A 13886-nucleotide genomic window follows, 5' to 3' on the forward strand; every position below is an offset into this window, starting at 1 on the left:
GTGGGAAACTGTAGGTGCACAGCCTCCCGTGGCTCGGAGCCTGGCCTGGCTACAACCTCATTAGCTCCTGGCAGCTCTTGGCGCTTCTTCTCCCTCCAGCCAGCTGGCCTCTGAGGTCTCTGCCCCTCCCCAGGCAGCACCACCACTCTCTTCTCCGCTTCCTGGCTCTTTCAGAGTAAGAAACGGGGTCCTCTTCCAGATGAACCCCAGCTTCTCCTCTTCCTTCAGGCCCACGCTGACTCCTTGGAAGGCCCTTAACCCCCATCTTGCTTGGGTGATGCCCTGAAATGCCCCGATGGCCCGCTCCTCTCATCCCCTGAGAACTCCATGCTCCTTCCCAGCCCAGCCTGGCAGCAAGACCAGGGATAAGCCACACACTGAAACCCTCATTCTGGGTCCGGACTGCCCCGCTCTAGGCTCACCACATCCACCCACAATCCAGCCACCCCATCAGCACTCATCAACTTGGGGCACCTGGGATCACTAAAGCCAGGGAGGACTGAGTTCTGCCTAAAGTCAGGGGCCCTGGGATTACGAACCCGAGAAATAAGCTTTCAGCCTGGATACCATACGCCTCCTCCTTTGGAATTCCAAGGGCCCAGGACCGAGAATGGGTTGTGTTCTTTTTTTCAGAGGGGCCCCCTTCCATTGCCAGCTTACTGGGGCCTCTCTGTTCCAGATCTCCGAGGGCCACCGCCTTGGGCTGTGAACTGCACAGACCGCGAGGTGAATGATGCAGCGTGGCAGCTCCGGGAAAGCCCTCCCGGGCTCCTGCTCTGGGCCGGGTTGGGGGCTGCAGGATTCCAAGGTCTGGCTCACGTTCCTGGTGCACCTTGAAGGGTCCCCCTCACCCCAAAGCGCAGCGGCTGCACTCAGGCCTGTGAGCACAGGCTTTCCTCCTCTCTTTACTTCCCCAGCAGCAAGGGGACACAGGCCTGCCTCCTAGGTCCTCCACCTAAATGCCCAGCATCTTCGGGATTTGCTCCATCTGCTGAGCCTGTTTCCACCACAATGAAATGGGGATGCAGGGATGTTGCAGGTTGCCATCTGCCCTGGTCTGATGAATTAGGTGCCAAGGGCAGAGGTCTGAGAAGCGGGTCTGAGAGCAGCAGGTTCTCGCTACGTGGAGGGGACGTTTTCTGCCTCCTGGTGCTCACAAAATGCAGCACTGGCTGACTTCAGGCATGCAGAGAGCGCCTTTCGTGGAAGAAAAACTCTTCCTTCCTTTCTGTCATTTGAGCTGATGAAATTAAAGGCTGGGTCAGAAAAGTGAATGAATAAAACATTCGCTCGTATGACCCTTACCTTTATGATGTGCTTGTACATCCACTGTTGTATCTGCTCCCCTAAAAGCCCTGCCAAGTGAAGGATTTACTATTATCCTAGTTTTACTGGTGAGAAAACTGAGGCTTCGGGAGATAAAGGACCTGACGAACCTACACAGGGGCTGTGATCCGCTTGTGGAGAGCTGATGAACCCAGCACAGATCCCAGCACCTAATCGGGGGTGGGCTGCGGGCAAGGCCTCAGGCCAGCTGTCCTGGGTTCTGTGGACAGGCCCCCTGCCTCACATCTGGACAGGCTGTGATGGGTGGGGCCGCCCCGGGGACGCTGTCTCGTCCCTTCTGTCCCCCACTTCTCTTCTCAGCCTCTGGTGCCTGGTGGTCTGGTGCCTCTGGTATGGGGGCAGTGCCCCCAGGGAAGGCGGGAAGAGAGGGAGGCAGAGAGGAGGGGCTGTGACCTGCAGGCTAGGGATTCAGGGATCAGCTCAAGCGCGGTGGCAGGACAAGCCTCGGACTTGGGCAGCGACGGACAAACCGGGCGACGATTCCCCTGCCCATGTTCTCATTACGGCTGGAAAAAGTTCCGGCTTCAACCAAGCAGGAACTCCATCGTTGGTTGACGTGTATGCCCTCTCTGCGGGTGGACTCCCTGAGGCGTGGGATGCTCTTTTGCACGCTCGCGCACTGAGCACCAGCAGTGTGTACCCGGCACCGGGCTAAGCAGCGGAGACTCCCGTCCAGGGCGTGGGGCCTGGGCGTGAGTGTCCACTGGCCATGAACCTTACAAAGTAGAGTAATGGGCACAGTCCTTGAGACCTGCCTGCCTGGGCTTTAGGCTCTCCTGCTAACTAGCTGTGTGACCTTGGGCAAGTCACTTACATCCTCTGAGCGTTGGTTTTCTCATTTGTATAAAAGACGATGATAACACAGACCATAACGAGTTGTCATGAGAAACGAGGCATGTGTTGAACGCGTGAGAGTTCATCTGTGGTTCACAGACTCCCCGGGCCTCCGCTTCCTCATTTGGAGACCGAGGAGGAAGTTTTGTTGGATGCTGTTTTGTGAGTTTTAACAAATTAACACATGGAAAGTGCTTAGAACAGTACATGCCACATAGTAAACACTATAAAGTGCTGAAATACGATTATTAGTATTTTGCTGCCCCGATTTTGTCATCTATCATCTGTCTGTTTATCCGTCTATCTATCCATCCATCCATCTATATCTATCTATCCATCCATCCATCCATCTATCTCTATCTATCTATCTATCTCTAGCCCTTATTTGTACTTTACTAGCTTTTCCACTAATATCCTCTTTCTGTCCCAGGATCCCACCAAGGGCACCACATGGCAGTTAGTTATCACGTCTTAGTTTTCTCTGGTCTGTGACGGTTTCTGTCTCTTTGTGGATTTCAAGACGTTGACAGTTTTGAGGAGGACTGGTCAGATATTTTGTAGAATGTCCTCGATTTGGGTTTGTCTGACGCTCTCCCACGTTTGGACTGGGTTATAGGTTTGGGGGAAGGATACCACGGAGGTGACGTGCCTTCCCATCACTTCTCCACTTTTTTCTTCCAATTTTATCTCTAACGGGAATGAATTCTTGGGGTTCCTCTGTGTGGGTTCTCCTCTGAGGTGGAGGGAAGGGAAGTCTTGGGCTGACTTAAGCTAAGACCTGCCCAGATCAGGCACTTGGACGGTGACCTTGGGCAGGGCAGGGGGCCAGGGTGGTCGGAGGTGGGTAGCATGAAATTAATCCCAGAAGGAGGCACCGAGGGGGGTGTCTATTGGGAAGCCCCTGGCCCAGGCTGAGAAGGCCCATGGGCAGGAGGTGGATAGAGAGGAAACGGGGGAGGGGCTGAAGGCAAACTCCTCCTCCCAGCTGGACTGTCCTGAGGGACCCCATCAGTAGGAACCCCAAAAGAGACTGCAATCCCCAATACACTGCCAGCCCGAGCCTGAGGTGCGGAAGGATTTGGAGACATCCAGGCTTATGTCTCCCATTGCACGTGCCAACGCAGCCGCAACTGGGGACCTGGGAGGACCACGTGGAGAGTGCCTCAATGCTGCTCAGGGGAGCGGCTCCCAGCCCTGGGAGGTTGATCAGAACAGAGCCCTTTCGGGTCTGACTTTCTCTGACTCCATGATGGTGACTGCTTGCCAAAGGGGAGAAGGCAGGAGGTCAGCATAACTTTATCCAAAAGTAATTTCAGGGGAGTTCCCTGGCGGTCCAGTGGTTAGGACTCGATGCTCTCACTGCCAGGGCCCGGGTTCAATCCCTGGTTGGGGAACTAAGATTCCACAAGTCGCACAGCACAGCCAAAAAAACAAAAACAAAACAACAACAACAACAAAAATAATTTCAGTGTTAAGTCTCAAGGTGGCTCAAGACAGGTATTAGAATCCCAGCCTCGTAACAACGGAAGGACCTTGGAATTTGTGTAGTCGAATGGCTCTCAATTCTGGCTGCCCTTAGAAAATCACCTGGGAGCTTATAAAATGTCCTGCTGCCCCTGACCCAGGCCAGCCCAAGTGAATCCGTAGTTTAAAAAGTCTCCTGGAGAGATTAGTAAGCAGCTGGGGCTGGGAACCACTCCTGTGGTTCATTAGTAAATAAGCTGAAACCCAGGAAAGGTGAACCAGGTATCGCAACCCGAGCCACCTGTAGCGGTGGCCCCAGAACCCGGATCTCCACCTTCCAGTCGGCTTTTTCACCCACATCAGACAAATCTCTCATCAAGCCGGCAGCTCTAAAGCCTCTATGAGTGCTTTGCATCTTTGCATATGATTAGCTTAAAAATGTTCACTGCATGCAATTCTGTGCATCTTGGATGAATAGACCTAGTTCTGCCTCGCTGGTCGGACCTTAGTGGGGGAAAGGGTTATAGAGGGCTAACCGTGATAATGACAAAAGATACAGCCAAGTAAATGTTACGTCACATGGAGGAGCCTACTGCGGGGATCGGGGCGCAGAAGCAGAGGAGGTCAGGGGGCTGCAAACAGGAGGCAGTGTTTCACTGACTCAGTGCCGCATGTCCTCCCCTGGGTAGCGTTTGGGACCTTGGTGTTACCCAGGGGCAAGGTGTTGGGGCAGGAGCGCCTTGGGGTCAGAGGGCACTGACCTTCTTCCTCTGCTCTGCCCTCAGGAATGAGACCGTGCTGCACCAGTTCTGCTGCCCAGCCGCCGACGCCGAGCAGAAGCCCGCCTGCTCCGACCTGGCCTCCCAAAGGTGGGAATAATTGCCGGACGGTCCTCCCTTCCCCACCCTCACTGTCCTTCCCCCTCCAAGCAGAGCGCACACCAGGGCCCTACTCGGCCTCTTCCTCCCGAGTCGCGTGGTTTTTTTGTTTGTTTTTACCTCCTCCCTCATATTTCCATCTCTCCGTCCTTCCTCTGGACCCTAGACGAGCAATTCCCAATTTTTAGGTCATGATACCCTGCTGTGCAAATCCCAAACCTATGCTCCTTCCCACTAAGCAGCCTGTAAAAAATTCACCTTTTTAAACGTCAGGGGAAATTAGCTTGATTATATCTATACGTCTCACGTGGTGGGTTGTCTGGCACCCGAAGGTGCCCCACCAATAATAGTACCCATCCTGCCTCTCATATCCAAGATTTGCATTTTTCTCTCTAACCTTTCTCCTTCCACAAAGGAGCCAAGGTAACTTTGATTTGAAGGTTTGTCATGCTCCGCTGGGTTTGCCGACCACCTGGGAAGGGAGGGGGCCCACTGAGAAGTCAGGTCTGGAGTCCTGTCCCAGGCTCTCCTCCCTGCCCTGTTCTGCGTCATTCGCCCACCCTCTCTTTTCCCCGCAGGCTCTCTCCATTGCTTTCGTTCTTCCCCTCCCCTCCATCATCCACCCCCTCTGACCCTCCACCTCTCCTCCTCCCCCGCATCAGCGTCCTCTCCCCCCGTCTCGACCTGGAGCTGCCCCCTCTGTACTGGCCACACTTTGTCCTCTCCTCTTTCCCCCAAGTTTTCCATCTCAGTTCAGTGCATTTCTCTTTTCTTTGCTTGTTCTTTACTTCCCTGGGGGTCAGGATACTCGGATTCCAGCCTGAAACGCACCCCCTCTGCAGTCTCCTCTTGTTGGAATGAACTTGGGCAAGTTCCTGGGTTCCCCTGGACCCCACTTTCCCCATCTGTATGTTGAAGGGGCTGGTCTATGTAGGGAGCAGCATGACTTCCCATCTCACCGAGGCTTCTGGGCTGCTCAGAGCCTGGACGGGCTTTAGGACCCGTCTCACGGGAGGGCAGCAGAAGGTTCTAGCCACGAGCACCCTGGCCCAGACCTGCTGCACTAAGGGCCACCTCCAGGTTTAAGCCTCAGTGATTCCATGATCCCTTCATTCCTTGGGAAGTAACTGGGCAGTCATCAGAGATGGTAGCTGGTGGGCTTGGGGATGGAAAACCTCCCCAGAAAGGTGTTACTGCTTGTTTTCCCTCAAAGGGAGTCCGAGCGGGTTGGGAGAGGCAGGACCCTGGGGAGGGAATGGTGGGAGGGATGTTCTGCCCCACATCCCTGTTCCCAACCTTATCCGTGACCTTCAAGCCCCTCCCTTCCCTGTGACCAGCTGTCCTGCCCACAGAGAGCATACCCAATCCCTCCCCCCACCCCGCCCCGAGTTACTGTAAGGAGGTGCCGAGGTCAGAGGCCTTGTGTGCTGTGAGAGCACACGGTGCTGGGTCACCAGGCCCTCAGGGCCACGCTGCGGAGACCCTGGGCTGGGCTCTGAGACAAGCCAGCCTCCTCCCGCTGCTCAGCCTGGGTTCCCACCGGCTCAGCAGGGCTCCGGCCGAGATGGCCTCCTCTGGGGTTTCCAGGGATAAGCCAGGTGGTCTCTACAGGGGGCCCAGTAAGGACTCCACGCCATCAGTCAGAGCTCAGGGTCAGGGTCTTTGGTGTGTGAGTGCAGGGCTGGCCACCTCCCTCGTCTGCAGCTGGCCGACAGTGACCCAGGTCAGCAGAGCCTGAGGTGCCATGCCCTCCCTGTCCCCACCCAAGCTGTGGGGCTGAGCAAGAGTCCCCTTCCTGAGCCGCTGGCCTCATCCCCGGCGGGTGGCGGCCCATCACCCCTAGCGCCTCTGATCAGACGCACAAAGACGAGCTGCTGCAGCCTGAGGGAAACCCTCGGCCCAGGGGAGACCTGGGGGTCCAGGAGAGACCCTTGCCCCTCGCAAAGCCCCAGTCCTGGGGGTGTGTGTGTGGGAGGGGCTAGGACGGCCTTCCCCAGCTACCCAAAGGGCAGCCCTGGGGGATGGGGTCAGGAGAAACTGTCTTGGGACACGGCGCCTGGGGGGAGCGATGCTCCCAGAAGAGGGAAGACTGGGAGGCCGAGGGACGGGCACAGTGGGCCGAGGGACGGGGTGCAGTGGCGTGGTTATGGGGTTGGCAAGGTCTCTGAGCCTGGACCACCCGTGCATCGCCCCGAGCACACAACCCATGCTTCCCAGGTGACAGGCCCTCGGGTGGGAGCAGCCTCCAGGGACCGCGAGTGGAGTGCATGCCTCCCACCTCCCCCCGCCCCGCCCCTGCTGCCACTAATGACAGGGCTTTATTCCGGGCGACTGAATAGGCCAGTAATCACAGCCCTGCTTTCCATCCACGGGCTCTCCTCCCTCCGGGGCTCTCAGTGACGTCGGGAACAGTGACCCTGGAGCTGGCCGCTGCGTCCTGCATCTAGAGAAATAGTGGCCCATTTGTCTCCGTGGGTGGCAGCGGGGCCCGAGAGGAGGGAGACTGGCTTCTGTAATGACAGGAGGTGGCGGGGGAGGAGGGGTCAGGAGGGGGGCCACTGGGCAGGAAACAGAGCCACCCCCAGCCCTGGGGAGGGGGAGGCTCTGGGGGGCACGCTGCGTGTTGGGTCCTTCCGCTAGGATGGAAGAGGCACTGATATTACGGAACATGCCAGGGGCGTGGCGCTAAGCCCTCAGCACTTGATCTCGCTTCATTCCGTGTGACAGCGCTATGGCCATTTGCAGATAAGGACTGGGGGGTGGAGAGAAGTTTGGGGTCTTGACAGAGGGACCCCTGCCAACTAGTTTTGGAGCCGGAAGGTCAGCCCAGGCCGAACTCCGACAGGCAGCCGCTTTCCACGGAGCTGCCGCTAGGATTTTCTTTAGGAGCACAGGAGGAATCCTTCCAGCCGTTCCATCTGATCCTAAATAACATCTATTTGCTCTGATTATAAGTTATACTTGCTAGTTGTTGGAAATGTGGAAAATGCAGAAGTATAAAGAAGAAAATAAAAATGGAAGGCAGTCATATAGAATGAACCGCTGTTAATATATTAGTGTGCAACCTGCCAGGGTTTATTTTTCTAGGCTGGGTTTTACATTTTCCCCTCAGGAAAGAAAAAACGATTTTGTAGCCTGCCCTTCCCATGCAGGGCACCGCAGCCAAGGAGAGCCTGCCGCCCTGACCACTCCCTCCTGGTGCCCCTGCCCCCATCACCTGCCAACCAGCCAGGCGGGGGGCCCTGCTTGGGACCCCTGAGGAGGGGACACCCAGCCAGGAGCAGTGTTGCAGGGAGAGCCCTGCGTCAGTATCCACCCCATCTTGTTTCTCCCCAGCGGGCCGGAGGCCTGATCAATGGACCAGCCAGAGTTTACTCAGGGATCACAGAGCAATTAAATTCTCAAATCGATAGAGTTTAGGCTTCAAACAGCTGGGCTCCGGGGCCACTGAGTCCCGCGCCGGCTGCATTAGTCGCATGCAGGCTCCAAGGCTGCTGGGAACCCTGCCCCACCCCCCGTGGAAGTGGGGGGGGTCATTCTGGGGCTGCAGAACTGCATGCTCTTCCCCAGAGAAGCACAGAAAGGCCTCAACTTCCCTCGTGGCCCTGGGTGGAGGCAGGGCAGGGGTGGAAGCAGGCCCACCCGGCCTGCCCGGCCCCCAATCTCTGGGGTCCTTGCATCTTCACGCCAGGAGGGCCACGGGCAGCAGAGAGGCCAGGGGGGAGCTGTCCGGTCTCCGAGGAGACCGGAGATTCGTTTCCAGAGGTCTTTGCAGGGCTTGGGGTCCTGCACCCTGAGCCAGGGCTGTGAAGACCCCCAGGGTGCGCTGCCCTGGAGCGGAGCCCAGGAGGGAGCCCTGGGGGTTGAGGACCACCGTCCACGGTGGGCGCGGCAACCTGCCTTCAGTGCAGAGCAGCGGGCGTGGGGAGAGGCTGCTCTTCCTTCCTTGGGCTTTGTGAGCAGATGTGCTCCCTGTCCTCTGAGGGTCTCCATGTCGTCACAGCAGAGGCCAGCTCGGCTGGCTCCATACCAGAGGGTGACCTCAACGGAGGTGGCAGAGGAATTTGGTCCTGGAGCTAGGGAAGTCCGTCCCCTGTCACTTTACCCCTCTGTGCTCTTTGCCCCACCTGTGTCTTCCCTACCAGACCTTGGAGACACAAAAGACAAAACAGATGCTGTCTGGGTGGGGACGTCCCCCTAACTCAACGGGCAGCAGGAAAGCTCTGTCCTGAGCTGCTGTCTGCCGTTCTGCTCTGTGGGACGTGGGACTCATGTCTGGAACAATCTCCTGTGTGCTTTCCTCCCAGGCCTGGCCATCCTCTGAGATGGTCTCTCCCAGGACCTAGGTGGTCACCAGAGGTACTCAGGAAACGCACCTGCCCAAGGGGCGGTGCCTGGGCCGCCATGTGAGCCAGGCCAGGCTGGGCCCGCCTGCAGACAGCCCGCTTACCGTCAGCAGCGTGTTTGGAGCAGGTTAGAGAATCCCTCCTCCCTCGGTGTTTCTATTATGTGTCCCTGCACGCACGAAAGGGAAGGAGAATACTAGCTGTCATGTGCTGAGCCCTTGCTGTGTGCAATAGATACGGGTATTATTTAATTCTCACTGAAAACTCATGAACTGTTGTTATTCCATGTTACACACAAGGAAGCTGAGGCTCAGAGGTGATGAATGACGTCCACGGGCCGTAAACCTGGAAAATGGCACAGCTGGGACTTGAACCACGTCTGTTACGGCTTCTATCACTGTAGACAAAAGAAGGGAGGGGTTCGCTGGCGCAGGAAGTGAAGTGTGGCCACCACCCTGCACAGCCCCTCCCGGAGAACCTGGCTCTTGGTCCAGGGACCGAGAAGTCGGGGCCTGTCCCTGCCACCCCGCTCCCAGCGGGAGACTCAGGCAGCCTTAGGTAAACACATCAGCACAACCAGACTGAACAGAGAAATGACCAAGAGAGTATTCTTAGAGGAGAAAAGCTCTAGGCTTTATTATTTAAAGAAATAAACATGGGAGCTCCCTGGTGGTTTAGTGGTTAGGATTCTGGGCTCTCACTGCCGTGGCCCGGGTGCAGTCCCTGGTCGGGGAACTGAGATCCCACAAGCCGCGTGGCATGGCCAAAAAAAAAAAAAAGAGAGAGAGAGAAATAAACATAACTAAGATAATACTTCCAGGATAACAAAATGAAAGCTACTACAAGGATGGGCATTTATTAATGCAGAGTTTTGTCCAGTTTCGGGGGGGAAACAAATTCTTGTTCCATTTGCTGAAAACTTCTTGTCTAAATCTTTTGGATATTCTTTTTTCAGTCCCAGAAAGTGTGGCCTCTCTTTGCAGGCCTAGAGATTCTTCTAACCTCACTGTTTCCTGAGCTGTCTTGTTTTCTCCTCTGAAAGGTCATCTTTACCTGTTCATTTATCTTGTAACCGATAACACAACTATGAAAATGACATAATTCCAATAAGCGTTTCTGATGGATGGAAACAGAAAGAGTTTTAAATGCGTTTCCTCAGACCCCAAATGAGGAAATAATCTTAGTCTATAGCAGGAGGGATTGCATGAGATCAGGCATTCTTCAAGAATTTACTGCCTTTGAAAGGCATTGGAATGGTTTAAGAAAGGAGATTTTTAGAGATTACTTTTGTGACGATTAAAAAACAAAACAAAACAGGAAAGACAGCCGTTGGCGAAGGAAGACGTGTTTTTCTGTCTGGAGCCGGGAGAAGTGTGGCGGAGCACAGAGAAGGGGTCCGTGGACTTGGAACCACAGGCCGTCAAGGCAGCAGAGAACCAGGAAGCCTTGGCCCTTTACTGCCCAGACAGGAGACCCAGGAGAGGAAGTGCCTCACCCCAGGTCTCCCGCTGCTGATGCTGGTGTCATGCAGAACAGGGTGGGCTCAGGCCACCCGACAGCGCTGGTGTCCCCCCCCCCCCCCACTGCTCCAGGCCTCAGTGTCCTCAGCTATCACACAGGGGCTGACCGGTCTAATCCCCGAGGCCCCCCAGAGTGATTCTATAGGAAGGCAAGGAGCTGCCTTGGCCGGAGGAGGCATTCACATCCGGCCAAGGGACCAGGAGCGTTTGCAAAGCAGGATAAAGCAAAGTGGTGTGACCTGAACAGGAGCGCCTGGGCGGAGGCTCGTGGGGAGGAAGCCCTGGAACCTCAGTCAGAGGAGCTCTGGGAGGAGGGCTGGCCACGGGGTTTCTTTCTCCATTTCACTTACTGTGAAAACACAAAAGGCGGTTTTAAAGGAGACCAGCCTCACCTCACAAGCATGACCCCACAGCCCTCGCATGACCACCTGTCTCGTTTCCGTCCCCCGTCGCCTCCCCAGGGTGCGGCCTGGGAGCTGGGCTGGGCCCCCGGGAAGGAGGGAGCGTTCGGTGGCAAGCCAGCCTCGGCCTCAGCTAACTGTGTGCAGCGTCTGCCAGGTGACAGGCTCCTTCCCACCCTCCACGCCACCGGTCCTCCCCACAAACCTTCAAAGGCACGAGGGCGAGAATCCCTGTGTCCAGTTTTCAGCCGAGGAAATGCTCAGGGAAGGGCAGCAACTTGCTCAGGTTCTGGAGGTGAAGACAGAGCCCGTACAGACAGAGGAGCGGCGGGGCGCCTCTTTCTTGTTACTGTTTGACGGGTCAGGCCTGGGCCCGCCACCCCCCGCAGGCTGGCGGGATCTGGTGTGGGCACCGGGTTCTAAGTCTAGGCTGCAGTCTTGCAGGTTTGGAGAATCCATTAGGCGTCCCTGTGGTTCTTGGATTCCAGGGGGACTGACTCACCAGAAACAAATTCATGAGAGACTGATGTATCATATTAGTATGAATTTACTAATTCATAACAAGAAACGACTCTGGTAAACAGGAGACTCTTAATTACTGACCAGTGACGAACTCTACAATACAAGGGAATACAAAGAATTCCCTCTCTTCTCTGAGGGCAGAGAGATGAGCACCAGATTCTTGTGGATTCCCTTCTAGGTTGGAAAGGAGGAGGGTGAGGAGGTGGGATAGGAGTGCCCTGGGCTGGAAGGTGAGCTCAGGAAGACTTCAAGGAAGCACAAGGATGTGGAGCAGCTGAGAGCACAGACAGAGTAACTCAAATCCAGGTTCACGTCCTGGCTTGGCCACTTACAAACTCTGTGACCTTGGTGCAATTACTGAAGCTTTCGAATCCGCGATGTTCTTATCTGTCCAATGGGGACAACAGTAGCACTTAGCTCTTAGGGTGGTTGGGAGGATTCAACAACATGACGTGTGCAAAGGTGTCTGGTATATAGTAGGCACTCAATAAATGCTAGCTGGATTTTTCAAGAGCAGAGAGGGAGAAATCAGTTAAGATCCAGGAGTCCCAGGAGAAGGGGTCTAGAAACTCAGGTGTGACTGAGAAGTACTTAGAAAGAGTGGGCCGACTCCTTCAGGGGATGGGGTCCCAGCAGGAGCCCCTAGTATGGCAAGCAGGAGGGGACCCACTACCCTGCATCTTGCTCAGGGTCGTTGAGCTGTGCCCTTCAGGGAGAGGGTCCAGTCCCTCCTTTGGACAGCAGGGAATGGGCATGGGGGAGGGGGCCGCTTTCAGATGTTTCTACTCAAACCTAGCCCGTGACCCACAGAGTTGGCTGGAGAGAGAAGGAGAGAGAACGAGAGAGGGAAGCAGGGCGGGGTTGGGGGGGTGACTCAAGAACTGAGGGACCAATTTGGGGAAGAGATCAAAGAAGCCAAGAGCCCCGATGAACGACAATCAAGCAGGGCCAACAGGCCCAGAGAGGAGATTTTCTAGATGTCAGGGCAGGGGAGGAAATTATTTAACCCAGCACTGGGCTGTCACAGTGCAGCGAGGATGCGATTAAGGGCAGAGACATTTTATCAGGAGCATCTTCTAGCCAGCCGACAGTTTGGCTTCCTCTTAAGAGGAGGAGACAGTTTAGCCCCCGCAGGGAAAGGTTTATGGTCTGGCACTGACCCCTGCCCTGCCTGGAGGGGGGTGGCTCCCCATGCTGGGAGCTCTGGAGCTTCTCCCCAAAGCCATTGTGTCCTGCATTGCTGGCCCTTCCTCCCAAACACTTTTGGAGATGACCCGTGAAACCCACAGGCATGTGCGAAATTGCCTGGCCATTCTGATACTGTGAGCTTGGAGTGGTTTCTACTGCAGCAAGAAAGATTGAAGCTAGACATTAGGAAGGACTTCCAGGAGGAAAGGTGAAGATAAGGAAGGTGACCATAAAGAAACAGGGAAGGAACCTTGCTCCATAGTAACCTGACAGATGTCTAGAGCAATGTCCTACCCTGCTGGTGATGCTGCCATTTCCATCTCTAGTGTCACAAGACTCCTGATTTTTGGCAAGCACACATCTGACTGCCACAGGCACCTGTAGGCCATCAGAGACCTTTCCCCTGATGTGGGGTGGAATGGGAGGAGGTGGGAGGATAGCCTTCCCTGAAAATGGCTCAGGACCAAGGAAATGTAGGAAACATCTCTGCTGGGTGAGGTAGGGCTGGTTTGGGTGGACCTGGAGGAGGGAAATGGAGAGACGTGGTCTCATGCTCCGCCTCTGGGATGGGCTCTCCGCACATGGTTTGTGTGGGCCACCATCGCAGGGCTCTCGGAGGGATCCAAGAAGGACCAGACGAGGTCTTTGCTCTCCAGGGAGAGCACAACAGCCCAGAAGCCAGGGAAGCACAACAGGCCCAGATTAGGGGAGGAAACCTGCATTTACCGAGCATCAAATAGGTGCCAGAGGCTTTATGGTCGTTGTTTTATTAACTCTCCCAGCAACATAGGTATCCCCACCTTACACAGGACTAAACAAGCTCAGAGGAGTTAAGGAACTAGCCCAGCTCCACACAGCTAGTAAGAGGTGGGATTTTAACCACAGCCGTCTGTCTGGTTCTTTTTTTTTTAAAATAAATTAATTATTAAAAATTAAATTATTATTACAAATTTATTTTATTTATTTATTTTTGGCTGCATTGGGTCTTCGTTGCTGTGCACGGGCTTTCTCTAGTTGCATCGAGCTGGGCTACTCTTAACTGTGGCGTGCAGGCCTTGTGGTGGCTTCTTTTGTGGAGCACGGGCTCTAGGTGTGCGGGCTTCAGTAGTTGCAGCACGTGGGCTCAGTAGTTGTGGCTCGCAGGCTCTAGAGCGCAGGCTCAGTAGTTGTGGCGCACGGGGTTGGTTGCTCCGCGGCATGCGGGATCTTCCCAGGCCAGGGCTCGAACCCGTGTCCCCTGCATTGGCAGGCGGATTCGTAACCACTGCACCACCACGGAAGCCGGCGCTTTTGCTTTTTATCTTCTTATTTGACAAAATAACATGTTGGAAATCCTGAAAAGGAAAACGATGGTTGCTACTTATATAGGGCTTAGAGCATCTCACA

At 55.3% G+C, this 13886-nt stretch overlaps 1 protein-coding gene across 6 annotated transcripts in view; it reads left to right on the forward strand.

The window, feature by feature from the left end:
- Window positions 1-13886, forward strand: part of IQSEC3 (IQ motif and Sec7 domain ArfGEF 3) — a 100115-nt gene that overhangs the window by 25966 nt on the left and 60263 nt on the right. For 5 of the 6 annotated variants that reach the window (XM_082422066.1, XM_082422065.1, XM_082422067.1 and 2 more), the window contains exon 2: window positions 4431-4514. In XM_082422066.1, coding sequence (XP_082278192.1) covers window positions 4431-4514 — 84 coding nt within the window. Of the gene's footprint in view, window positions 1-4430; window positions 4515-13886 lie in introns of those variants that run through there. The other variant, XM_082422068.1, reaches the window with a different exon arrangement.

Source organism: Balaenoptera physalus (assembly GCF_965194825.1).
Source record: "Balaenoptera physalus genome assembly, chromosome: 13".
Lineage (NCBI taxonomy): Eukaryota > Metazoa > Chordata > Mammalia > Artiodactyla > Balaenopteridae > Balaenoptera > Balaenoptera physalus.